Raw genomic sequence first — 27,515 nt, 5'->3', positions numbered from 1 at the left:
AAAGCAAGCAAGACCTGTTTTTATAATGTATACATTTGAAGCAGCAACGAAGGGCCTTGTAAAGTACAGTCCTAAATCAAAAGCCCCTTCTGTCTGACGGCCCTGTGTAAAATGCATGCTGTCTCTTTAAATAAGTGTACCCTTTACTATTATGTTTTTCTATTAGATGTTATCTCTGATTTGAGGCTGGCGCTTCCCTAACGGTAGCTAAGGTATCCATTTTAGGGTGCAGCAAAAAGCAACACACGTTACACAAAATTGCCATTTTCTAAAGCAGGGGTCCAGGAGAGCCGGATCCATCATCACAGATTCAAAATATCTAATTAGTATGTAAATGAGTAGCATTTAGATTAATTCTACCGACACTTATTTTATCCTGAAAATCTGGCGTGGATTTGGCCCTCCTGGAACTATGTTGGACACATCTACTCTTAGAGCTGAGATTTCCATGAGTCTTATAGTCTGAATTCAGCACCTGAGCATAATAGGACCGAATGTATGAAGCTCTGTGGTAATTCTCAATAAGCAGCTACCTATGTTATGCCATCTATTAATGTAATAACTGCACTTTCACAATTGCTTTATTAACCTTCCTGCTTTCTCAAATTTGCTTGAAAATGCACGCTTTTTCTTCTTTTTTTCCAAAATTTTCTTGGGGGGGGTAACCCCACCAAACCCCCCTTTTGGGGTTCGGGCTCGCTCGCTGCGCTCGCTCGCTACGGTGCTGTTTGCTGATTCGTTTGCGCCCCACCACTTTAAAATCTCACCCACCGCCCCTGATTCTCACCTATGTTTTTTAGGAGAATACCTAATATTTCACAGGAACAATTTTCGACTTCACCCACCTCTACAGTGTAGACAGTCATCAGGCCATTATCTAACATTTCTGTGGCTGATAGCATCTCGTGAAGTACTGTCGCCCCCCAGTGGCCATGTCTGTGATCAGCTGAAGAGCAATGCAACTTTCCTTCCCTCCACTGACCTCTTTTCTCTTTAGATCTGCTGACGGCCGCCGAGTACCACTCCTTGCTGCAGCTGCTGTGCCCGGACTTCCCCGTGGACGTCACTCAAAAGGCAGCCAGGTGAGACCGGTTTATTGTGACTCAACCCCATAGGTGTCCATGCATGCGTACACTGCCCACTTGTGACCAGGCAGACACGCACTGCCCACTCCTGGCCTGACATGCCCATACTGCCTACTTGTGGCCAGGCAGACCCGCACTGCCCACTCTTGGCCTGACATGCCCATACGGCCACTTGTGACCAGGCAGACACGCACTGCCAACTCGTGTCCTGACATGCCCATACTGCCCACTTGTGACCAGGCAAACCCGCACTGCCCACTCATGTCCTGACATGCCCATACGGCCCACTTGTGACCAGGCAGACCTGCACTCCCCACTACTGTCCTGACATGAGCATACTGCCCACTTGTGACCAGGCAGACCCGCACTGCTCACAAGTGTCCTGATATGCCCATACTGCCCACTTGTGACCAGGCAGACCCGCACTGCTCACAAGTGTCCTGATATGCCCATACTGCCCACTTGTGACCAAGCAGACCCACACTGCCCATTCGTGTCCTGGTATGCCCATGCTGCCCACTTGTGGACAGGCAGACCCGCACTGCCCACTCGTGTCCTGACATGCCCATACTGCCCACTTGTGACCAGGCAGACCCACACTGCTTACTAGTGTCCTGACATGGCCATACTGCGTGTCCAGGCAGACCCGCACTGCCCTCTCCTGGCCTGACATGCCCATACTGCGTGTCCAGGCAGACCCACACTGCCCGCTGATGGCCTGACATGGCCATACTGCCCACTAGTTACCAAGCAGACCCACACTGTTCACTAGTGACCAGACATGCCCATACTGCCGACTTGTGACAAGGCAGACCCGCACTGCCCACTAGTGTCCTGACATGCCCATACTGCCGACTTGTGACCAGGCAGACCCGCACTGCCTACTTGTGTCCTGACATGCCCATACTGCCCACTTGTGACCAGGCAGACACACACTGCCCACTCCTGGCCTGACATGCCAATACTGTCCACTTGTGACCAGGCAGACCCACACTGCTCACTTGCGTCATGACATGCCCATACTGCCCACTTGTGACCAGGCAGACCCACACAGCTCACTAGTGTCCTGACAAGCCCATGCTGCCCACTTGTGACCAAGCAGACCCACACTGTTCACTAGTCACCAGACATGCCCATACTGCCAACTTGTGACCAGGCAGACCCGCACTGCCCACTAGTGTCCTGACATGCCCATACTTCCCACTTGTGACCAGGCAGACCCGCACTGCCTACTTGTGTCCTGACATACCCATACTGCCCACTTGTGACCAGGCAGACCCGCATTGCCCACTCCTGGCCTCACATGCCCATACTGCCTACTTGTGACCAGGCAGACCCACAATGCTCACTAGTGTCCTGATATGCCCATACTGCCCACTTGTGACCAGACAGACCCACACTGCTCACTAGTGTCCTGACATGCCCGTACTGCCAACATGTGACCAAGCAGACCCACATTGTTCACTAGTGACCAGACATGTTCACACAACCCACTCTGGTCCACGCACGCATGCACTGTCCATTGTCCACTTGTGACCACAGTACCCACTTGTGTCCATGCACGCTCACACTGCTCACTTGTGATCACACAGGTCCACAATGGCCCTTTGTGACCTGCATGCCCACACTGAGCACTTGTGTCCATGCATGCCCACACTGCTTACTCATGTCCACAATTACCAACACTGTTCACCTGTGCCAGACACGCTGCCCTAACACTGGCCACTTGTCTCCATGCACACCCACATTGCCCACTTGTGTCCATGCCCACCACACTGCCCAGTTGTGTCAATGCACACCACACTGCCCAGTTGTGTCCCTGTACACACACATTGCCCACTTGTGTCCCTGTACACACACATTGCCCACTTGTGTCCATGCACACCACACTGCCCAGTTGTGTCCATGCACACTACACTGCCAACTTGTGTGCATGTATGCTCACACTGCCCATTTGTTTCCCTGCACACACATATTACCCACTGGCATCCATGCAGACATACATTACCCACGTGTGTTCATTCACACACACACACACACACACACACACACACACACACACACACTGCCCACTTGTGTCCATGCACACCCACATTGCCCACGTGTGTCCATGCACATCGCACTGCCAACTTGTGTCCATGTACACCACATCGCCCACTTGTGTTCATGCACACACCCACATCACCCACTTGTGTCCATGCACACCTACATTGTCCACTTCGGTCCATTCACACATATATTGCCAACTTGTGTCCATGCACACACACATTGCTCATTGGCATCCATGTAGACACACATTACCCACTTGTGTTCATTCACACACACACACACACACTGCCCACTTGTATCCATGCAAACCCACATTGCCCATGTGTGTCCATGCACACCGCACTGCCAACTTGTGTCCATGCACACCTCATTGCTCACTTGTGTTAATGCACACACTCACATCACCCATTGTGTCCATGCACACCTACATTGTCCACTTCCGGCCATGCGCACATACATTGCCAACTTGTGCCCATGCACATACAGTGCCTGCTTGTGTCCATGCACACCTACATTACCCACTCGTGTCCATGCACACACATTGCCCACTCGTGTTCATGCACACACATTGCCCACTCGTGTTCATGCAAACACACGGACCTCCCTGTGTCTCTCAAGAGACTCCCAGCAGTAATCTCTCTCTGTCTACTCCCTGTCTTTCTGAAGACCTTCCCAGCAGTCATCACTCTCTGTCTCCTCCCTGTCTCTCTGAAGACCCTTCCAGCAGTCATCTCTCTCTGTCTCCTCCCTGTCTCTCTGAAGACCCTCCCAGCAGTCATCTCTCTCTGTCTCCTCCCTGTGTCTCTCAAGAGCCTCCCAGCAGTCATCTCTCTCTGTCTCCTCCCTGTGTCCTTGAAGACCCTCCCAGCAGTCATCTCTCTCTTTCTCCTCCCTGTCTCTCTGAAGAAGCTTTCAGCAGTCATCTCTCTGTCTCCTCGCTGTCTCTCTGAAGACCCTCCCAGCATCTCTCTCTGTCTCCTCCCTGTCTCTCTGAAGACCCCCCCAGCAGTCATCTCTCGCTGTCTCTTCCCTGTCTCTCTGAAGACCCTTCCAGCAGTCATCTCTCGCTGTCTCCTCCCTGTCTCTCTGAAGACCCTCCTAGCAGTAATCTATCTCTGTCTCCTCCCTGTGTCCTTGAAGACCCTCCCAGCAGTCATCTCTCGCTGTCTCCTCCCTGTCTCTCTGAAGACCCTCCCAGCAGTCATCTCTCTCTGTCTCCTCCCTGTGTCCTTGAAGACCCTCCCAGCAGTCATCTCTCTCTTTCTCCTCCCTGTCTCTCTGAAGAAGCTTTCAGCAGTCATCTCTCTGTCTCCTCGCTGTCTCTCTGAAGACCCTCCCAGCATCTCTCTCTATCTCCTCCCTGTCTCTCTGAAGACCCTCCCAGCAGTCATCTCTCTGTCTCCTCCCTGTCTCTCTGAAGACCCTCCCAGCATCTCTCTCTATCTCCTCCCTGTCTCTCTGAAGACCCTCCCAGCAGTCCTCTCTCTCTGTCTCCTCCCTGTGTCCCTGAAGAACCTTCCAGCAGTCATCTCTCTCTGTCTCCTCCCTGTCTCTCTGAAGACCCTCCCAGCAGTCATCTCTCTGTCTCCTCCCTGTCTCTCTGAAGGCCCTCCCAGCAGTCATCTCTCTCTGTCTCCTCCCTGTCTCTCTGAAGACCCTCCCAGCAGTCATCTCTCTCTGTCTCCTCCCTGTCTCTCTGAAGACCCTCCCAGCAGTCATCTCTCTCTGTCTCCTCCCTGTCTCTCTGAAGACTCTCCCAGCAGTCATCTCTCTCTGTCTCCTCCCTGTCTCTCTGAAGACCCTCCCAGCAGTCATCTCTCTCTGTCTCCTCCCTGTCTCTCTGAAGACCCCCCCAGCAGTCATCTCTCGCTGTCTCTTCCCTGTCTCTCTGAAGACCCTTCCAGCAGTCATCTCTCGCTGTCTCCTCCCTGTCTCTCTGAAGACCCTCCTAGCAGTAATCTATCTCTGTCTCCTCGCTATCTCTCTGAAGACCCTCCCAGCAGTCATCTCTCTCTTTCTCCTCCCTGTCTCTCTGAAGAAGCTTTCAGCAGTCATCTCTCTGTCTCCTCGCTGTCTCTCTGAAGACCCTCCCAGCATCTCTCTCTATCTCCTCCCTGTCTCTCTGAAGACCCTCCCAGCAGTCATCTCTCTGTCTCCTCCCTGTCTCTCTGAAGACCCTCCCAGCATCTCTCTCTATCTCCTCCCTGTCTCTCTGAAGACCCTCCCAGCAGTCCTCTCTCTCTGTCTCCTCCCTGTCTCTCTGAAGAACCTTCCAGCAGTCATCTCTCTCTGTCTCCTCCCTGTCTCTCTGAAGGCCCTCCCAGCAGTCATCTCTCTCTCTGTCTCCTCCCTGTCTCTCTGAAGACCCTCCCAGCAGTCATCTCTCTCTGTCTCCTCCCTGTCTCTCTGAAGACCCTCCCAGCAGTCATCTCTCTCTGTCTCCTCCCTGTCTCTCTGAAGACTCTCCCAGCAGTCATCTCTCTCTGTCTCCTCCCTGTCTCTCTGAAGACCCTCCCAGCAGTCATCTCTCTCTGTCTCCTCCCTGTCTCTCTGAAGACCCTCCCAGCAGTCATCTCTCTCTGTCTCCTCTCTGTCTCTCTGAATACCCTCCCAGCATCTCTCTCTCTATCTCCTCCCTGTCTCTCTGAAGACCCTCCCAGCAGTCATCTCTCTCTGTCTCCTCCCTGTCTCTCTGAAGACCCTTCCAGCAGTCATCTCTCTCTGTCTCGTCCCTGTCTCTCTGAAGACCCTCCCAGCAGTCATCTCTCTCTGTCTCCTCTCTGTCTCTCTGAAGACCCTCCCAGCATCTCTCTCTATCTCCTCCCTGTCTCTCTGAAGACCGTTTCAGCAGTCTTCTCTCGCTGTCTCCTCTCTGTCTCTCTGAAGACCCTCCCAGCATCTCTCTCTATCTCCTCCCTGTCTCTCTGAAGACCCTTCCAGCAGTCATCTCTCGCTGTCTCCTCCCTGTCTCTCTGAAGACCCTCCCAGCAGTCATCTCTCTCTGTCTCTTCTCTGTCTCTCTGAAGACCCTCCCAGCATCTCTTTCTATCTCCTCCCTGTCTCTCTGAAGACCCTCCCAGCAGTCATCTCTCTCTGTCTACTCCCTGTCTCTCTGAAGACCCTCCCAGCATCTCTCTCTATCTCCTCCCTGTCTCTCTGAAGACCCTCCCAGCAGTCCTCTCTCTCTGTCTCCTCCCTGTGTCCCTGAAGACCCTCCCAGCAGTCATCTCTCGGTCTCCTCCCTGTCTCTCTGAAGACCCTCCCAGCATCTCTCTCTGTCTCCTCCCTGTCTCTCTGAAGAACCTTCCAGCAGTCATCTCTCTCTGTCTCCTCCCTGTCTCTCTGAAGACCCTCCCAGCAGTCATCTCTCTCTTTCTCCTCCCTGTCTCTCTGAAGAACCTTCCAGCAGTCATCACTCTCTGTCTCCTCCCTGTCTCTCTGAAGGCCCTCCCAGCAGTCATCTCTCTCTGTCTCCTCCCTGTCTCTCTGAAGGCCCTCCCAGCAGTCATCTCTCTCTGTCTCCTCCCTGTCTCTCTGAAGAACCTTTCAGCAGTCCTCTCTCGCTGTCTCCTCCCTGTCTCTCTGAAGAACCTTTCAGCAGTCATCTCTCTCTGTCTCCTCCCTGTCTCTCTGAAGACCCTCCCAGCAGTCATCTCTCTCTTTCTCCTCCCTGTCTCTCTGAAGAACCTTCCAGCAGTCATCTCTCTCTGTCTCTCTGAAGACCCTCCCAGCAGTCATCTCTCTCTGTCTCCTCCCTGTCTCTCTGAAGACCCTCCCAGCAGTCATCTCTGTCTTTCTCCTCCCTGTCTCTCTAAAGAGCCTTCCAGCAGTCATCTCTCTCTGTCTCCTCCCTGTCTCTCTGAAGGCCCTCCCAGAAGTCATCTCTCTCTGTCTCCTCCCTCTCTCTCTGAAGACCCTCCCAGAAGTCATCTCTCTCTTTCTCCTCCCTGTCTCTCTGAAGAACCTTCCTGCGGTCATCTCTCTCTGTCTCCTCCCTGTCTCTCTGAAGATCCTCCCAGAAGTCATCTCTCTCCGTCTCCTCCCTGTCTCTCTGAAGACCCTCCCAGCATCTCTCTCTGTATCTCCTCCCTGTCTCTCTGAAGACCCTTTCAGCACTCCTCTCTCTCTGTCTCCTCCCTGTCCCTCTGAAGACCCTCCCAGCAGTCATCTCTCTCTGTCTCCTCCCTGTGTCCCTGAAGAACCTTTCAGCAGTCATCTCTCTCTGTCTCCTCCCTGTCTCTCTGAAGACCCTCCCAGCAGTCATCTCGCTGTCTCCTCCCTGTCTCTCTGAAGGCCCTCCCAGCAGTCATCTCTCTCTGTCTCCTCCCTGTCTCTCTGAAGACCCCAGCAGTCATCTCTCGCTGTCTCCTCCCTGTCTCTCTGAAGACCCTTCCAGCAGTCATCTCTCTCTGTCTCCTCTCTGTCTCTCTGAAGACCCTCCCAGCAGTCATCACTCTCTGTCCCCTCCCTGTCTCTCTGAAGACCCTCCCAGCAGTCATCACTCTCTGTCTCCTCCCTGTCTCTCTGAAGACCCTTCCAGCAGTCATCTCTCTCTGTCTCCTCCCTGTCTCTCTGAAGACCCTCCCAGCAGTCATCTCTCTCTGTCTCCTCTCTGTCTTTCTGAAGACCCTCCCAGCATCTCTCTCTATCTCCTCCCTGTCTCTCTGAAGACCCTTTCAGCAGTCATATCTCTCTGTCTCCTCCCTGTCTCTCTGAAGAACCTTTCAGCAGTCATCTCTCTCTGTCTCCTCCCTGTCTCTCTGAAGACCCTCCCAGCAGTCATCTCTCTCTGTCTCCTCCCTGTCTCTCTGAAGACCCTCCCAGCAGTCATCACTCTCTGTCTCCTCCCTGTCTCTCTGAAGACCCTTCCAGCAGTCATCTCTCTCTGTCTCCTCCCTGTCTCTCTGAAGACCCTCCCAGCAGTCATCTCTCTCTGTCTCCTCTCTGTCTTTCTGAAGACCCTCCCAGCATCTCTCTCTATCTCCTCCCTGTCTCTCTGAAGACCCTTTCAGCAGTCATATCTCTCTGTCTCCTCCCTGTCTCTCTGAAGAACCTTTCAGCAGTCATCTCTCTCTGTCTCCTCCCTGTCTCTCTGAAGACCCTCCCAGCAGTCATCTCTCTCTGTCTCCTCCCTGTCTCTCTGAAGATCCTCCCAGTAGTCATCTCTCTCTGTCTCCTCCCTGTCTCTCTGAAGACCCTCCCAGCATCTCTCTCTCTATCTCCTCCCTGTCTCTCTGAAGGCCCTCCCAGCAGTAATCTCTCTCTGTCTCCTCCCTGTCTCTCTGAAGACCCTCCCAGCATCTCTCTCTATCTCCTCCCTGTCTCTCTGAAGACCCTCCCAGCAGTCATCTCTCTCTGTGTCCTCCCTGTCTCTCTGAAGACCCTCCCAGCAGTCATCTCTCTCTGTCTCATCCCTGTCTCTCAGAAGACCCTCCCAGCAGTCATCCCTCTAAGTCTCCTCCCTGTCTCTCTGAAGACCTTCCCAGCAGTCATCACTCTCTGTCTCCTCCCTATCTCTCTGAAGACCCTCCCAGCAGTCATCTCTCCCTGTCTCCTCCCTGTCTCTCTGAAGACCCTTCCAGCAGTCCTGTCTCTCTGTCTCCTCCCTGTCTCTCTGAAGACCCTCCCAGCAGTCATCTCTCTCTGTCTCCTCCCTGTCTCGCTGAAGACCCCCCCAGCAGTCATCTCTCTCTGTCTCCTCCCTGTCTCTCTGAAGGCCCTCCCAGCAGTCCTCTCTCTCTGTCTCCTCCCTGTCTCTCTGAAGACCCTCCCAGCAGTCATCTTTCTCTGTCTCCTCCCTGTCTCTCTGAAGACCCTCCCAGCAGTCATCTCTCTCTGTCTCCTCCCTGTCTCTCTGAAGACCCCCCCAGCAGTCATCTCTCTCTGTCTCCTCCCTGTCTCTCTGAAGACCCTCCCAGCAGTCATCTCTCTCTGTCTCCTCCCTCTCTCTCTGAAGACCCTTCCAGCAGTCATCTCTCTCTGTCTCCTCCCTGTCTCTCTGAGGACCCTTCCAGCAGTCATCTCTCTCTATCTCCTCCCTGTCTCTCTGAAGACCCTCTCAGCAGTCATCTCTCTCTGTCTCCTCCCTGTCTCTCTGAAGACCCTCCCAGCAGTCATCTCTCTCTGTCTCCTCCCTGTCTCTCTGAAGACCCTTCCAGCAGTCATCTCTCGCTGTCTCCTCCCTGTCTCTCTGAAGACCCTCCTAGCAGTCCTCTCTCTCTCTCTCTTTTCAGGATAGTTCTGATGGAGGATGCCATGGATTGTCTCATGTCTTTTTCAGATTTCATCTTCGCCTTCCAGGTTCAGTTCTATTACTCTGGTACGTAAAGGAGGTATGTGGCATCTGGTACGTAAAGGAGGTATGTGGCATCTGGTACGTAAAGGAGGTATGTGGCATCTGGTACGTAAAGGAGGTATGTGGCATCTGGTACGTAAAGGAGGTATGTGGCATCTGGTACGTAAAGGAGGTATGTGGCATCTGGTGCGTAAAGGAGGTATGTGGCCTCTGGTACGTAAAGGAGGTATGTGGCATCTGGTACGTAAAGGAGGTATGTGGCATCTGGTGTGTAAAGGAGGTATGCCGCATCTGGTGCGTAAAGGAGGTATGTGGCATCTGGTACGTAAGGAGGTATGTGGCATCTGGTACGTAAAGGTGGTATGGGGCATCTGGTACATAAAGGAGGTATGTGGCATCTGGTACGTAAAGGTGGTATGGGGCATCTGGTACATAAAGGAGGTATGTGGCATCTGGTACGTAAAGGAGGTATGTGGCATCTGGTACGTAAAGGAGGTATGTGGCATCTGGTGCGTAAAGGAGGTATGTGGGTTCTGTCACGTAAAGGAGGTATGCGGGTTCTGTTAAATAAAGGAGGTATGTGGCATCTAGTACGTAAAGGAGATATGTGGCATCTGTTATGTAAAGGAGGTATGTGGCATCTGGTACATAAAGGAGGTATGTGGGATCTGGTACATAAAGGAGATATGTGGCATCTGGTACGTAAAGGAGATATGTGGCATCTGATACCTGAAGGAGCCAAGTCACATCTAATATGTAATATGTAAAGGAGTGGCCTTTCAGAGGGCCACGGGAGAAGTAGGGGTGATGTGTAGTTCCTAGGACCCCTAGGACCTGCGTGTTTTAGATGACCTAAACTGAGGGCTTGGTGTGCAGACAGACTGTGGACACCCCCACAGGATCAGTCAGCCGTTAGACCAGCCATCTCTACAGTGCCACTACCACCCCCTGTATCCTACAGTGTGGTAGCTAGTTTATGGCAGCCACTGAACATGACAACCCTGATTCCTGAGATATCATGGAAAACAATACAGTGTCTTTCGCTCAGTCACTCGTGTTTACTTTTCTCAGAGTACACAAAGAATGACGATTGGAACGATTTCAATAATTATTTATTGATCAAGTGTCAGTCTAGTGGGAAACATATTAGCTGCGACAATCAACAGAGGGGAGCAGACAAATGTGATCGCTAGCACCAATATCGTAAATAGTAGATACATTCCTACCATAGTGCTAATAAGATGAATATAAACACATTATATAAAACAAAAGCATGGACGTACTCCTACGATGCGTAGCCTCCCTAAATGTACCTAGCCTAGGTATGTGGGTGACGCCTGTGTGTGTAAATACCAGGATCGATCCTAATGGAGCCAAGAAACCCCCGGGGAAGTGGTAACCCCTCACCTGATGGTTCTGAATGAAGAACCCCGTCTCTCCGTCGAGGATGGCACCCCGCAAGGGATGTCAGATCTCTTCCTGGTGAAGGATCGGCCTACAGAGCCTCGGTCCAGCCTGGAAAGAACTCTCCTCTGTGTTTGTAAGGGGGAGTGAGGGTCTTTTATACTAAAGTGGTCACTCTAGGGTTTTTCGAGAGTCAATATTTTTTGAAAACATTCACTAATCCTTTGCTAATCCTTTTATAAACAAACATACTCATGCACAGCAGGCTGTTGGTCAGGGATGAAAAAAAGGGTCACCCTTGTACACAATAAATTTACAGTGCCTGGGGACATGTTTATGTATGTCAGGTACAGGGATTAAGATAAGATACCGAGAGCCTGGTTGTCAGACAGAAGTAAGCTACTAGGTAAAAGGTCACCTATGTTAGGACCGTTAGGTTGTATGGATGGGACAAAATGTATGTTATCTGTATGTACATGATGGGACTATCGTAAAGGACATGACGGGGGTTAATGGAGGTTGAGGCCTTTAACTCCTGATGTCCCGGGGCCCGACCTACTGTAAGCCCTGGGGAACTGGGCCAAGAACTCCTTCAGCACTTGACTCTCAGTGGCAACGTGACGATCGATCAAAGGCTTCTCAGGGGAGGTACACACAGGGATGACCACAGCTCACGATATGGTCAATAACAACAAAAAATGATGGTACTGCCAAATACTTGCTTTTATAAAAAATTGTGTATTTTTATACCAACACAAAGTGAAATGCGACATTGACAAACAATACACACAGTCCTCCCAAGGTCAGGGGTCTAGTGTTCCAATTGGCAGCTGTTAGAAGGCGATCCCAGGGGAGACAGGGAGGGTACCTGAACACCCTGAGACCTACCCTCGGGGTAATGTAGCCGGGCACTGGTGGGAGACTCCTCAGGGGAAGAGTCTCGTATCTAGGATCGCACACACGGCACCACACGACAAAGAGACACCACACAGTAGGTTCTTGGGAACAGATCCTTTATCTACTTAGTTACTTCGGATCTTTATGATCACCAAGGTGGATATGTACAAATAGAGCACGGGCTCAGAGAGTCTCGGTAGGGAAAAGGGGGTAGCGGGACAGTCTTTGGGGATCCGGATCAAATGCAGGGGCGTACCCAACGCACAGCTCACAATCCTCGAGCCGGGGGATACGCTGCGGTCCAGCCGGACCGAGGGAGTCTTTAGGAGCCGCGAGTCACTCAGCAGGGCTCAAGCACAAGGTCGGAGGTCTTACGATCTTCAGGGGAGCCGCGAGTCACTCAGCAGGGCTCAAGCACAAGTTCGGAGGTCTTACGATCTTCAGGGGAGCCGCGAGTCACTCAGCAGGGCTCAAGCACAAGTTTGGAGGTCTTACGATCTTCAGGGGAGCCGCGAGTCACTCAGCGGGGCTCAGGTGTTCCAAGGTTGCAACGGAGCCGCGACCACGTCATCAGGGCTCTCGTCGGTCCAGAGTCGAATCTCCCAGATAGTCCCAGAGCACCCCTTGTTATAGGTCAACTCCTCTTTGATGTCCGGGGTCCGTGTAGGCAGGTGTCTTAGCGCCTGGGGGCCGCTCGCTGGAGTTTCCTGCCATGTTGTCCTTTGATCCTTTTCAGGGCCGGGTCGGGATGAGTCCCAGACACCCAGCAGGCGTGGAGCCAGCCCTCAGGGAGGCCGGAGGGCCGATCGAAACCCATCTCCCAAGGGGAGGCCAGAGGTGCGATGGAAACTGCTCCTCCCTCTCTCACTCCATGGGAGCGCGCTGTTCCCCAGCCGGGGCGGCGCCTCTAGGTCTGGGTTGTGCTGGGGCCGGGCGGCCATCGTAGGGGCATGAAGTGGGCACGCGGGCCCTGTGGTGCTGGGAAGATGGAGGGCACGGACAGGGAAGTCCGGGTCGGGTGCGTGTGGGTCCTGGCGGGCAGGACCGGCTAGGCCGTGTACGGCGGGACTGAATGAGGTGTACGGGTCAGGGGGTGTGGCTCGGGGTCAGGGATGGCCATGCCACAAGGCCGGGTCTAACACGCGTCCCCCACAGCTGAAAGCCGGAGAGAACTACCCATCCTCTTGGGGGTTCTCTTCGCTGAGGCGGAAGAACTGGGAGAGGCAGTACCAGGGCGGTGCTCTACGGTGAAATCCATCCCCTGGAGGGAGATTGACCACCGCAATAGTTTGGGGTTTTCCCCTCGCATCTGCATGAGCCATCGCAGGGGGCGATGGTCGGTTTGGACTTTGAAATGGGTCCCGAACAGATAGGGTCGTAATTTCTTGAGGGCCCAGACTACGGCGAACGCCTCGCGCTCAATGGTGCTCCACTTCTGTTCTCTGGGTAACAGCCTTCGGCTGAGGAAGACTACGGGCTGGTCTAGGCCTTGGTCATTCACCTGTGACAGGACTGCCCCAATGCCATGCTCGGAGGCATCAGTTTGTACCACAAACTCCTTGGAGTAGTCGGGGGCCTGGAGCACGGGGGCAGTACACATGGCCGCTTTCAGGGCATCGAACGCCTCCTGGCAAGCAGAGGTCCACTGCACTTTCTTGGGCTATTTCTTGGACGTGAGTTCCGTGAGGGGACCGACAAGGCTGCCGTACCCCCCGGATGAATCTTCGGTAGTAGCCGGTAAGGCCCAGAAAGGCTTGGACCTCCGTTTGGGTAGTGGGTGGTTCCCAGGCTAGGATGGCGTCGATCTTAGGCTGCAGAGGGGCGACCTGCCCGCTTCCGACTTGGTGCCCTAGGTAGACCACCGAACCTTGCCCAATCTGATACTTGCTGGCATTTACTGTGAGGCCTGCCTGGCGCAGGGCCGTTAGCACCCTCCGGAGGTGCTGGAGGTGCTCATTCCATTCGGAACTGAAAACCGCGATATCGTCTAGATATGCGGCGCTGAACTTTTCCAGCCCCGCCAGGACTCTATTTACCAGTCGCTGGAAGGTGGCCGGGGCATTTTTCATCCCGAAGGGCATCACGCGAAAGCGATAGTGCCCATCCGGGGTGGAGAAGGCGAACCGCTCCTTGGCTCCTTCTGTGAGCGCAATTTGCCAGTTCCCGCAAGTTAGATCGAATGTGCTGAGGAAATGAGCCGACCCGAGACGGTCAATGAGCTCGTCTGCTCGGGGAATGGGGTGAGTGTCGGCTCGGGTGACTTCATTGAGTCCCCGGTAGTCCACACAGAATCGGAGTTCTGGGGCGACACCGGGGGCCGCTGCTTTCGGGACCAGTACCACGGGGCTGGCCCAGGTGCTATCTGAGGGTTCGATCACCCCCAAGGTCAACATCTTCGAGACCTCGGCCTGAATGCAGGACCGGACTCGATCAGGGACTCGGTAGGCTCGTTGCTTCACCGGCGGGCTGTCTCCGGTGTCCACGTCATGGACACACCAGTCGGTGACTTTGGGGGCGAGAGAGAATAAGTCGGGGAACTGCCCTAAGAGATGGCGGCAGTCCTCGCCTTGCTGGGAAGTGAGGGATGGAGAGAGGTTCACTCCTTCCACGGAGCCATCCTTCTCCTTGGTACACAGGAAGTCAGGGAGGGGGTCTGACTCCTCCTCGGCCCCGTCATCGGTGGCCAGCAGCAGACTCAGCTCCGTCCGCACGAAGTGGGGCTTGAGGCAGTTCACGTGAAGGACCCGAAGGGGGTCCCGAGGTGACTGGACGTCCACCAAGTACGTGACCTGGCTCTTCCGCTCAACGACTTTGAAGGGCCCGGTCCATTTATCCTGGAGGGCGCAAGGTTTCACGGGGGCCATGACCCATACCTGCTGGCCCGGCTGGAACTCAACCAGAGTGGCATTCTGGTCGTACCAGCGCTTCATTTCCTCCTGGCTTGCCTCCAGGTTGGCCTCGGCCAGTTCTCGAAACTTCCTAGTCTGGTTTCGGAGGGTCAGAACGTATCGGAACACATCGCGGGGGGGGGGGGCCTCGGGGCGCCGCCTCCCACCCTTCCTTGACCAGGCTGAGGGGCCCCCGGACGGGGTGCCTGTAGAATAACTCAAAGGGGCTGAACCCCAAGGATTTCTGAGGAACTTCTCGGTAGGTGAACAAAAATGCAGGGGAGCAGGTCGTCCCACTTGCGCCGGAGGGACTCTTCCAGGCCCGCGATCATCCCCTTCAGAGTCCGGTTAAACCGCTCTACTAGGCCATTTCCTTGGGGGTGGTACGGTGTGGTGAACTTATAGGACACTCCACATTGTTGCCACAGGGACGTCATGTATTTAGAGATAAAGTTCGTCCCGCGATCGCTTACGACCTCGCGGGGAAAACCCACACGGGAAAAGAACCCCATCAACGCCCGGCCCACCACGGGGGCGGTGATGGTGCATAGGGGAATGGCCTCCGGGTATCGGGTGGCATGGTCCACTAGGACGAGGATGAAGCGGTGACCTTGTGAGGTTGGGGAGTCCAGGGGCCCCACGATGTCGATCCCAGCCCGTTCGAATGGGTATTGACGACAGGGAAGGGTTGGAGGGGAGCCTTGCGCTTTCCTCCACTTTTCCCACTAGCCTGGCACGTGGGACAGGACTTGAAGTGGGTTTCTACATCTGCTTTCATTTTAGGCCAGTAAAAGTGAGTCACTAGGCGACTGTAAGTTTTGTCTTGGCCCAAGTGGCCTGCGAGGGGGACATCATGGGCCAAGCCCAGGAGGAAGTCTTGGAAGCGTAGGGGTACCACCAGCACCCGGGCTGATCCTAGCTCCACCGACTTCTGTTCGCTGTACAAAAGGTCATTTTCCCAATATAGCCGGTGTGTTCCCGATTGGTCACCCGCGGCTTGGGCCTCTGCTTGCTGCCGGGGTCCGACCAGGGAGGGACAGGTAGCTTGCTCCTGGCAGAACTCCTCTCAGGAGGGGCCCCCCTCGTGGCGCCACTGGGCCAACTCAGGCAGATCGCCTAACTCTGCGATCTGTGCGGGGTCGGACGGTAGGGGTTCGCCGCTGGCGACCGATTCTCCACGCGGGGAGATGTGGGGGACCTCGGCTGGGACAATCCTGTCCTCGTTGGCAGGTGCATCCTCGACTTCCCCAAGGGGGGGCAGTTGGGCCGCCATAGATCGGGTGGTGGAGCACACCCACTCGGGGAGACCCATCATCCCTAGGTGGGCCTTGCGCTCGACTTGCTTCCAGGGGGAACTTTCCAGGTCGTTCCCCAGGAGACAGTCGACCGGCTGGGAGGTTCTTACTGCTACTTTCAATTTACCGACCACTCCGCCCCATTCAAAAGGCACCAGGGCTACCTTACAGAGACTCTCGGTGTTGTCAGCTGCAATTACAGGGCAAAATAGATTGGGGAGGATCTGGTCTTCGTGGACTAAGTGGCTGAGGACACCGGTGATGCTCGCCCTGGTGTCACGAAGAGCCTCTACCTGTTGGCCGTTGATCGTCACTAGCTGCCCGTATTTCTTCGTGTTGGAGGGCAGGAGGCTCCCAGGGACCATCTCTCTGTCTCCTAATGATACCAAGGCCATGGCGGCGGGTTCCCAATCTACGGTCTCCTCAATCTCCTCCCCTAGGGCTACATTGGCTATCTGTCTGGCTGGGGGGGCTGTAGTGGGGACGCGCGGGGCCATGGGGCATTCGGGGTCATTGGCATAATGCCCGGGCTTCTGGCAACGGAAACAAGTGATGGTCACCCGGTGCCCCGTCTCACGGGTGGACCGGATACCGCTGGAGGGGGTGCCGGGAAGGGCGGAGATTGGCTCTTCGGAGGACTGGACTGGGATTCCCTCTGCCCTCCCTGGTTTCCCCCCCCTCTCTGGCGGGGTGGTCCCTAACTGGCTCGGGGGTATTCTCCCACAGGGCCCCGGGAGACCCGGGTGTTGGTCCAGCAATTCGCCTCGACAGCCAGCTTCCTCGGATCCGTGAGCTTGCTGTCGAGCAGATGCTGGCGTAGCTCCACAAAGCAGTTCGCCGCCAGGTGTTCCCATAACATGAGGTCGGTTAGTTCGTCCAGGGTGGTTACTTTGCTGCCCTTGATCCACCCGTCGAATGCACGGCTGAAAAAGTTCACATACTTCACCCACGTGGTGCCGGGGATCTTCTTGCAGTCTCGGGACCGCTGGCGGTACATCTCCGGGGTGAGGCCGTACCTTGTGAGGAGACAAAACAAAACAGGAGTCAACCCGTTAGCCCAATTGAGACCGGGCAATTTATACTAACAAAAAACAATGTCTCAACTGGTCAATCATGTAAAGAGAACCATTTAGTACAACAAAATTAATCAGAACAAACAGGGCACGGGAGACCAATTAGAAAAATTGCAGGTTATTATTTATAATTAGAAGTACACAAAACTTTAATCACAGTAACCATAACAACCGTGTGAGCACTGAAGGTGAAGTGATGGGTGAAAACGGCACAGTGACACAAGGGTGGAAGAACAACGTGAAGCGGCGCACAATTAAATTAACATTAAGAGTCGGACACAATATTTACAAAAACAATTGGATAATTTTTTCGTTGTCCTCTAAAAAATTGCCTTGTCTATAGTATTACTTTTGTCTTTATAACATATATTTTATGATTTTTGTCTGTATAAATTGTATGTATGTGTTTGGTTTAATTAATTTTTGTTGAGAGTGTTTTATAATTTATGGTAATGTCTAACGAAAACGAAGATGTTGTAAATACTTTCAAATTTTGTTGTGCTGCTTTTGTGCTCGGCCATCTTTCTAGGCCATTCACACTCTCACCCTTCCCCCTGGGGCACCTTTGAGGGCTTTCTTTTCCCTATTCTAGTTGTTTCCCTAGTCCCTGCTCACGTGGTACCGGCTATCACCGGTTATACTCTGCTCTCAGCGGTTGCGAGTGGAGCACGTTTCACTTGTGTCCTGGATTTATAACGTGTCGGATTGAGTCCGTATGGTGTCGTGAATTCTTGAAAATAATACCGTGTCACTTTGATTAGATCCCAGCCGGTAAGCGCCCCCCTTTTTTCACAGTTTACTCGCGATTTATTCAGACTCATTTTATGGTTCCTTAGGCTCTGAATACGTGATACCGGCTATCGTCAGTTAGATTCTGCTCCCAACTCTTGTGAGCTGCACACATTTTTATTTGTGTCCGTGTTTAATTATAAAGTGGATTTAGTCCTTTTTGCCCCTTGTATTACGTGAATGAATAACTTGGCACCCTTGTATTACTTCAGCCGATAAGCGTTTTCATTTATGAATCGCTTATGATGTAGCTTCGCCCCTTTAATTACTTGAATGAACACATGGCACTCTTATTTGATTTCAGCTGGCTAGCGTTTTACGAAACACTGGCGATGTAGTTAGATGTACTTGCTGTTGTCCTTTTTGATATATAAATTGTGGATCCTTAACAGATCCAATTTATTTTCCGAATAGCTGCTGACCTTAGCTCGCCCTGCAGTGATCAATTCCCGAGGTTACAACCGCCCCGACGGACTTTGGGTAAGCGCTCCTGTGCATAGTACCTTGACTTGGGTGTTGTTTATGTAAGTCAAGTCATTATTAGTAATACCATCAATGTTATTCTTTAAAGCCATCTTTAATACGCCTGGAGCCTTGTAGCCTGCCCGGATTCGCACAGCGTTTTCCTCATTTGGGGTCTATCAGAATCTCTACTATTCCTTCCCCTCCGTTGTACCCTGCTGAGACGGTTCCAGCAATTCCCCTCCTGGTGGATATCAGGCAGTCCCTCTGCCCGATCTCACCTCCCTTTTTTACTTTTCCCAGGGTCTTTGACTGATTTCCTCTTCTTCTTTTTCCTGCTTGATTTTTAGAAGTACTGTTTGAAGCAATTGTAACCGTAGTCCTGATGATGAACTCAAGTTAACGAGTTCAAAGGCCGTCGACCTTTCAACGTTATTTGCGGTCCTGTAAAGGGTCGTGCCCAAATCATAAAATAATGTTGTGATGATTAATGTTTTTGTAAATATTGTGTCCGACTCTTAATGTTAATTTAATTGTGCGCCGCTTCACGTTGTTCTTGCACCCTTGTGTCGCTGCGCCGTTTTCACCCATCACTTCACCTTCAGTGCTCACACGGTTGTTATGGTTACTGTGATTAAAGTTTTGTGTACTTCTAATTATAAATAATAACCTGCAATTTTTCTAATTGGTCTCCCGTGCCCTGTTTGTTCTGATTAATTTCGTTGTACTAAATGGTTCTCTTTACATGATTGACCAGTTGAGACATTGTTTTTTGTTAGTACCTTGTGAGGAGGGCCTCCTTCATGTGGCTGTAGGACGTCTGCATGGAGGTTGGTAGGTCGAGCAGGGTGTCTCTCCCCTCACTCAAAAATCGGCCCCACAACCCAGCCCCCCAATCTTTCTGCGGGATTCGGTGGGAGGTCATGGCGACCTCGTAGGCCTTGAACAATTGTTGGATGTCATCGTTTTTGTAATATTCCTTGACCACATCTTTGGGGATGTGGACCTTCTGTTCCGCCAGTGGTGGCGCCCCCCGGTTCTCCGGGGGTCGAGCTTCTTCGCTCCTTGCCTTGAGCTCGATTTCTTTCAAGCTGCGTTCGTGCTCCAGTTGAAGTCTTCGTCCTTCGTGCTCTCGTTGGAGTTTCTTCTCTTCCAGTTTGGCTTGTACTCGCATCTGTTCCACTGCTAGCTTCTTCTCAGCTAATTTCAACTGGCCCTCAATTTTCAGTTTGGCCAGTTCGAGTTCGTGATTACGACTTCTCTTTCTGTCTGTGAGTTCTTCCCGGGATAGACCCCCGTCTGGTATGAAGCTTCGTACCTGGTTGCTGCTGCTTTCGCTTGGGGAGAGTCCAGCTTCGTCGTGGAGCTCCACCGCTCCTTCTGGGCGGGGGGCTCCGGATTCCACCCAAGCTTTCAGTGTCTTCTGCATATCTTCTTTGGTGTTGAGACCAGTGGAATCGATTTTTAGTTCTTTGCAGAATTGCTTCAGTTCTTTGTGCGTGTACTCTTCCAGTTGTTCCGCCTGGAACACAGCACTCGCGTTGGTTTCCGTGAGACTCATGGCGTTTTCTTCTGCCGTTTTTGCCGGTAGTGCATCAGCCGCTTACGGTACGATCTCTAGATGATGGGCCCGAATCCCGTCGCTTGCCACCAATGTTAGAAGGCGATCCCAGGGGAGACAGGGAGGGTACCTGAACACCCTGAGACCTACCCTCGGGGTAATGTAGCCGGGCACAGGCGGGAGACTCCTCAGGGGAAGAGTCTCGTATCTAGGATCGCACACACGGCACCACACGACAAAGAGACACCACACAGTAGGTTCTTGGGAACAGATCCTTTATCTACTCAGTTACGTCGGATCTTTATGATCACCAAGGTGGATATGTACAAATAGAGCACGGGCTCAGAGAGTCTCGGTAGGGAAAAGGGGGTAGCGGGACAGTCTTTGGGGATCCGGATCAAATGCAGGGGCGTACCCAACGCACGCACAGCTCACAATCCTCGAGCCGGGGGATACGCTGCGGTCCAGCCAGACCGAGGGAGTCTTTAGGAGCCGCGAGTCACTCAGCAGGGCTCAAGCACAAGGTCGGAGGTCTTACGATCTTCAGGGGAGCCGCGAGTCACTCAGCGGGGCTCAGGTGTTCCAAGGTTGCAAGAGAGCCGCGACCACGTCAGCAGGGCTCTCGTCGGTCCAGAGTCGAATCTCCCAGATAGTCCCAGAGCACCCCTTGTTATAGGTCAACTCCTCTTTGATGTCCGGGGTCCGTGTAGGCAGGGGTCTTAGCGCCTGGGGGCCGCTCGCTGGAGTTTCCTGCCATGTTGTCCTTTGATCCTTTTCAGGTCCGGGTCGGGAGGAGTCCCAGACACCCAGCAGGCGTGGAGCAAGCCCTCAGGGAGGCCGGAGGGCCGATCGAAACCCATCTCCCGAGGGGAGGCCAGAGGTGCGATGGAAACTGCTCCTCCCTCTCTCACTCCATGGGAGCGCGCTGTTCCCCAGCCGGGGCGGCGCCTCTAGGTCTGGGTTGTGCTGGGGCCGGGCGGCCATCGTAGGGGCATGAAGTGGGCACGCGGGCCCTGTGGTGCTGGGAAGATGGAGGGCACGGACAGTGAAGTCCGGGTCGGGTGCGTGTGGGTCCTGGCGGGCAGGACCGGCTAGGCCGTGTACGGCGGGACTGAATGAGGTGTACGGGTCAGGGGGTGTGGCTCGGGGTCAGGGATGGCCATGCCACAAGGCTGGGTCTAACAGCAGCCTTCTGAGTCACTCCCTTCTCGCTAGCAGTAGTAGTTATTCCCCATTCACTATAGACAGCATTCAGGGTAAGCCCCACTAGTAGTCCGAGTCTCCACTCTGACTCTAATTAAATTCAAAAGTGTTCCAGCACTGTATGGCAGAAAGATCCCGCGGGGCTTTCTGGCCAATCAGTCGTTCTTACCTGCACCAGCACGAAATGCACGGCCGGAGTCTCCAAGAGCGCCCTTCTTGCAGGCTCGTAGGCTGAAGTGGCTCTCTCCGGCGAGTATCGCACACGCAGCCCTGTAGGAGCAGCGGATGGGTATCCTTAACCAAATCTCCCTCCGTGCCTTCTTCTCAGCAGCCCTCTGTGGCATATGGGAGTCACCATTCTTACTGCGCACACTTGCTATGGTCCAATCGGCATAGCAGTAATCTTCACGGGGATCCCACCTCGTATACGGGGTCGCTGACCTCCCTCTGCAATAGGCAGAGTGGAGCTGATTTCGGGGGGGGGGGCTGAATCTTTAAGCAATAGGCAGAGTGGAGATGATTTCGGGGGGGGGGCTGAATCTTTAAGCAATAGGCAGAGTGGAGCTGATTTCGGGGGGGGGCTGAATCTTTAAGCAATAGGCAGAGTGGAGCTGCAGGGGCTCTTAGAAGGGGTGAAAAACCAGCGAGGCCTCTGACGATATTCACAAGGCTTTCGATGAAGGTGATACCTGCCTACTCATCCTTATTGACCTATCTGCGGCATTCGACACAGTAAATCATCCAGCGCTTCTGGAGACCATGTCGAAGCGCTCCGGCATCAATGGCACAGTACTAAAATGGTTCACCTCCTTCCTTCAACACCGCTCGCAACAAATTAAAATCAACTCCTGTCTCTCTAAGCCAACAAAAGTCACACTTGGGGTCCCGCAAGGCTCGATCCTCTCCCCGGCCCTTTTCAATCTTTTCATGGAGCCCCTCACAATCATCTTGAAAAAAGCTGGAGTGAATTACCACCTTTACGCTGATGACACCCACATCTATTTCAAAATCAAGTCTCCCAGCGACATCCAACACCTCAATGCCACTCTAACGGAGATCCAAACTCGGTTCAACGCTAACCACTTAAAGCTCAACCCTGATAAAACAGAACTAATCCTATTCTCTCCCAAAAGCAACCATCGTCCAATCCAAGAGCGGCTCAAGAATCTGGTCGCCCTAAACTGCCCCATCGTCCTATCCGACTCAGTTAAGTCTCTAGGCACCACCCTTGACAAGAACTTATCTTTGGAGGCCCACATCAAAAACTCTGCAAAAAGCGCTCTTTTCTCTCTAAAACACCTCAAGAAATTGAAACCTTTTCTTCCCCATGATGACCTCAAGACAGTAGTCCAATCCCTAGTTCTCTCTAAAATCGACTACGGGAACGCCATCCTAACAGGGACTCCAAACGCTCCCCTAGCCCCTCTAAGAGAAGTGTTGAACATGGCCGCTCGACTCGTATCTGGAGTAAAAAGATTTGATCACATCACTCCAGCTCTCAACTCCCGCAACTGGCTTCCCATGGAAGGGAGGTGTATTTACAAACTGGCCTGCATCACACAGAACCCTTCACTCTCCGGCCCCTAACTACCTGAACAACAAACTGATAAGAGAAGGTCAATCCAGATCGCTGGGAAGCTCCAACTCACTCCTTCTTATTCCTCTGAAACTGAAAAAGAAAACCACACAAAACCGATCGTTCTCTGACAACGCTCCCAGGATGTGGAACGCTCTCCCTAGAGTCCTCAGATGCAACCCCTCCTTCTCTGTTTCAAAAGGGACCTGAAAATACATCTCCTTAACAAAGACTTTCCTGACCAACGTCAACTAACCGAGACTTCAATATCCGAGTTTACTCCTCTCTCTTGACATTCAAGGATAGTTGGTGACAGGACTGTGTTAACCACCTTATCTTCCATGCTGTATTTTTTTTATCCCTGGTTTTGCTTCCTTACTGCCTGCCTACTGTGTAATGCAATTTCCGTCTGTTTTTCTTTACAGTATGTATGTAAAGCGCTCCGATACCTACGGGTCAAGCTAGCGCTATATAAAACTTTTAAAATTAAAATAAATAAAATGAACATGCAAATGGTCTTTTAAAGACCTGTGAAGTGCTCGGGTGCGGCTGGTGTGCGTGCGCCGGGAAGGTGTCTCATCCCGGGCTGCCACACACGACGGGCAGGGCTGAAGCCCTTTGAGTCCAATGGGTGTTGCGCGCCTTCATCACACTGCCAGCAAGTGCACGTTCCCTCATCACTAAACCCACATCACCCATGCAGCCTTTCCACGACCCCCCTGCACCAAAGACGTACCAGCAACAGGTGCGCCACGCTCCACATTGACCCCATGTCTCACTCAGCCTGTTACCCATGTGCCCCAAAGAGGCATGCCTCGCACCAAGTTCTCTGCCCCCGCCCCTCCCCCTCCAGCACATTCCCCCTCTGCGCCATTCTCTTGCCATAAGGTTTGAGTTGTCCTCACTTCGAGCAGCTTTCGAAGAGTCTAAACTAAGCGCCCCGAAGACCCAAAGATGTGTCCGCAGCGCTCTCTTAACCATTAAATAAATGAGAACCGCAAAGCTGAGCGGGTTGGAAAACTCGAACTTTTGGCTTTGTCAGCGAGTGGTGTTAATGACCGGATCTTGGTTACACAAACTGTCTTAGGGGGTCCTGTGGCGCCTCATAAATCAGAGACAACTTGACATCTTACAACAGCTGGCGCCCCGGCCATCCCCTTGCCAGCCCCCCCCCCCCCTCCTCCCTTTATGTTACTGGATCGGGGTTTATTTTGGAGGAAAGAGATTTAAGCATTTCACGAGGGACGGAAAATTCGATGTCAAGTGAAGACAGCGCTATGGCGAGGCCAGCGTACCAAAACAGGCAACTGACGGCTCAACATGGAGAAAGGGCTGGTGGGGGTTAACACGTACAACAGAGGTTGGTTGGGAGGGGCTTGAGGTAAGCAGATGGACAATCATGGCTGGAGTGAGGGGCTGGGAGCAAGCAGACAGACAAAGGAGGGTGGGACGAAGGTGTTGAGGCAAAGAGTCAGACAACGGAGGGTGGGCGGGAGGTGCAGGGGGGCAAGCAGATGGACAGCGGACGGTCAGCAGGCAGGGGGAGCCTGAAAATAACACATGCTTTGTAGAGTTCTTAACCACAATTAAAAATGTAGCACTCCAGTGAAATGACAACACACAGAGTGGAAGTAAGCCTACAACAACAGACCAATAAGAAGCAAGAAAACGTGAGTGGCAATGAAACCAACCAATGATAGGCAGTTAGCGGTCTCTAAGTCCACTGTTAGAAAGCAAAAATGTCTTACAACAGAGTAAGGGGATGCACAGCCTTAGGTGAGACCTACAAACTGGCAGCTTTCATGGGCAGAATCCATTTTGATACGCCACTAATGAAAGTGAGAGTATTCAGATCGCGCTGGCATCCCTTACGGCTCCTCGCAGGGTCTGTTTACGAGCTAAAGAACCAGGCACAGCCAGTGACCTTGAGAGGAGACCTAATGTGAAAGTATATCCCCAGATCTAGAAGGGTATATGAATTGTGTCATGTTGTCCTGCTGAAGCCCTGCAGAGTGCACATTCAGGCTGAAACATTCTTACCTCCTATAGATTGAAAAGATTAATAGAAAAGTACATTTATAATAGTTTTCTGTAACGTTGATACTTCAAGTGTAATTTACCCACAGGCGCGACTGCGCGACTGACACCCTCATTCAGAGGGCTGAGTAAATTCAGGGGATGTGTAGGAGAGTAGGGTCTGCTATCCTATGGTCACCCCAAATTTTTGCTTTTTGCTTCACTGGATTTTGACATATTGAGGCTGTGGGCCTGCCAATCAGACCCCCAGCCTGCTGTTCTCTCTACTAAATTTACACTATGCACCCTAGGTGCATAACCAATTGGAAGTGGATCACCCTGTCAGCCCCTGTACCAGTGTACACTAGGTACCCAGGGCATTGGTGTACCCAAGGCCTGCCAGGGGCTGAAGCATGTATTATGCCACCCCAGGCTTGGCCTAACAATCTGACACAACTGGCTGATCACTCAGCTGGGGTAAGTTGGTGTAATCACCTCTTACTTAGGTGTAGTATACCTATACCTAACCTTAAATGGGACACCTGGTAACCTATAAGTCACTCCTATGGCAGGCCTTAACAATCCTGAAGGCAGAGTGCTTGGTTCCATGTGAGATGGTGCTCTGGCATGAGCTGAGCCTGTCTGCAGTGGTCGGAACAACTTCCTTCTACTGTTTCCAGATATCGTCATACCATATACTCTTAAGTGCATTATGAACCTCGCGGTTAAATGCTATCTTTGGTTTGGCTTTATCAAAACATGTCGAGTAAGGTATCATACGAATTGGAATACTAACCCCTCGCCAATTCTGGCGACGGGGTTAGCATTCCACCCTTCTAGAGGGACACGACATGTACAGTACCTGAAACCCGGGTAAAATCAGACATAGCCTCAGCTCCACAAAATGGATGCTGCCACCACAGACACAAGTCTGCCCTCCTGCTGCTGGGAGTCCTTCCAGCTTGGGAGGTGTGGACAAAGGGTTTCCTGCCAGGGGAGGTGCATGCACCACCCCAGACAGGATTTTGTGTATTGGTCAGGTAGGGCTTGAAAGAAACCAGACATGCCTGTGGCTCACAAGGAGCCTCGGTGCATATGCCAGTTCAAACCGGTCCTGGGGCACACCAGTCCCGGGCCTGGGGCGAGCTGGACAAAGGATTGGGGGTGTAACCACCCCCCTTCCTGGTCCCACCCATAGGGAGGGACCTAGCAGGTAGTCCGGCCCTTAGAATCCGCTTAAAGGTAGGAGCTGTGTCCTAAGACTTCAGACATCCTGGAATCAACTTGAAACTAAGAAGAAGACGGGAACTTCGACATTCTGCTGCACAGAAGACTGAAGGAAATCTCCCCTGTGGTCAGGGAGTGACCACCTTGCTAACGCAAGCACCATCCAGCGAATCACCGTCTGCTTTGCCGCCGCCTCCCGCCGGAGCCCGAGCCCAGAGACTGACAAGACCTGGACCTCCAGACCTATCACCGCCCGATCCACAGTCCCTGAAAAGAGGAGACCCGTGGAGGCACCGAGACACGTGGAGCCAGCCATCTTGAAACGACCACGACAAGCTGACAAGTGCAACAACCGAGGCTCCCTCCAAGTTGTGCTTTGGGATCTGAGAAGCCCAACCCTCGAGCAGCATCTGCACCAAAGGTGAGCCCTCCAGCATCTCCACGATCTGCGTGGGGCCCTTCTGCATTTTGCCACTCGACGCGCCTAACCGGTTGCTGGCCCGCTGGCTAGTAGCCATCTTGGCGACGAACTTCACAAAATACACCGCTGGTCTGGTTGCTCCAGACTGGCCCTTGCTCCCCTCCAAAGGAGCAGTTCTTCTGACCTTGCTGGTCAGAACCATCAGCTTATTTCATCTCCTACAACAATTGCTTTTGCCAAGGCTTGTTTGCTTCGATCAAGTTGCCGACACCGCCGACAGCGAGAGCCTGCGTGGGACAGCTCGTGAACCGACTCCTGGACGTCGTCGACCTCCAGGGACCACGTGGCTGCAGAGACAAGCTACACCTTTCCTCCTGTTTGCACCCGACATTGCCTGGTACCCACCTGGTGCCACGCTGGTCACTGGCTAGTGACTGTGAACACTGTCCCCTCTGCTTACAGGTCTTCAACATCTCCGATCCACTCTTGGATCCACTGCATCTCTCCCGGACCGACCGCCTGCAGCATCTTTGTCTTCAAGCTCCACGGAACAGATAAAAGAAACCCGACGCACTTCGAGGCCTATGCACCCGCTTCCTGTGGGTGAGGTAAAGCTGGCACACCTGTGCCCAAGTGTAGTATTACATCTCTAGTGCCTGTGTTCCAAATCTTGAGTTCCTAGTCCATCCGGAAGATCCTCTTTGCAGTAACTTTGTACTTTTTACGCACCCATTGAAACCTATGGGAGCACGCGTGTGACTATTTGCTCTGCACACGCCACCCGTGGACCTCCTGGTCACTAACTGAAGTTAGCTCCTTGTAGGCCCAGCGATTCTAGAGGCCCTAGGCCTTTTCCCTTTTCTGTTTGTGGTACTTATACCACTATTTTAGTATATGGTTCGAGCGGCCACCAGGGCCTATCCATATAAAGTGCAACTTCTGTGTATTCTACTGTAATCTTGTTTGACGATTTGTGCTCCTGTGCTCATAAAGAGACTAGGGGTTACTTTGAGAAATAAATACATATATATTTTGAATATATATCTGTGTGCTGTCCTTTCATTGGTATAAAAGGGGGTTGCATTTGGTAAAACAGCTGGCTTAACACGCTTCACGAGTTTAGCCTCAAAGACTGCTTAGCCTACGCTACCACTAGGGCAGCTAGTCCGAAAAGGTTGACTTACAACCACACCATAAGGGTTGCTTGGCATGGTACAAGGTGATCACTTTAACTAGTGAGCATCATATACCAGGCCAACTTCTCACATTGGTGA

The 27,515-nt window shown here is 52.8% G+C and overlaps 1 protein-coding gene across 4 annotated transcripts in view; it reads left to right on the top strand.

Moving 5' to 3' along the window:
• Window positions 1-27,515, top strand: part of CSTPP1 (centriolar satellite-associated tubulin polyglutamylase complex regulator 1) — a 572,416-nt gene that overhangs the window by 360,153 nt on the left and 184,748 nt on the right. For 3 of the 4 annotated variants that reach the window (XM_085646635.1, XM_085646637.1, XM_085646638.1), the window contains 2 exons: window positions 998-1,082; window positions 9,368-9,453. In XM_085646635.1, the coding sequence (XP_085502761.1) occupies window positions 998-1,082; window positions 9,368-9,453 (171 nt within the window). Of the gene's footprint in view, window positions 1-997; window positions 1,083-9,367; window positions 9,467-27,515 lie in introns of all 4 variants that reach the window. The other variant, XM_085646636.1, reaches the window with a different exon arrangement.

Source organism: Triturus cristatus, chromosome 3_1 (assembly GCF_964204655.1).
Source record: "Triturus cristatus chromosome 3_1, aTriCri1.1, whole genome shotgun sequence".
Taxonomy (NCBI): domain Eukaryota; kingdom Metazoa; phylum Chordata; class Amphibia; order Caudata; family Salamandridae; genus Triturus; species Triturus cristatus.
This window is presented reverse-complemented; position numbering and strand designations above follow the sequence as displayed.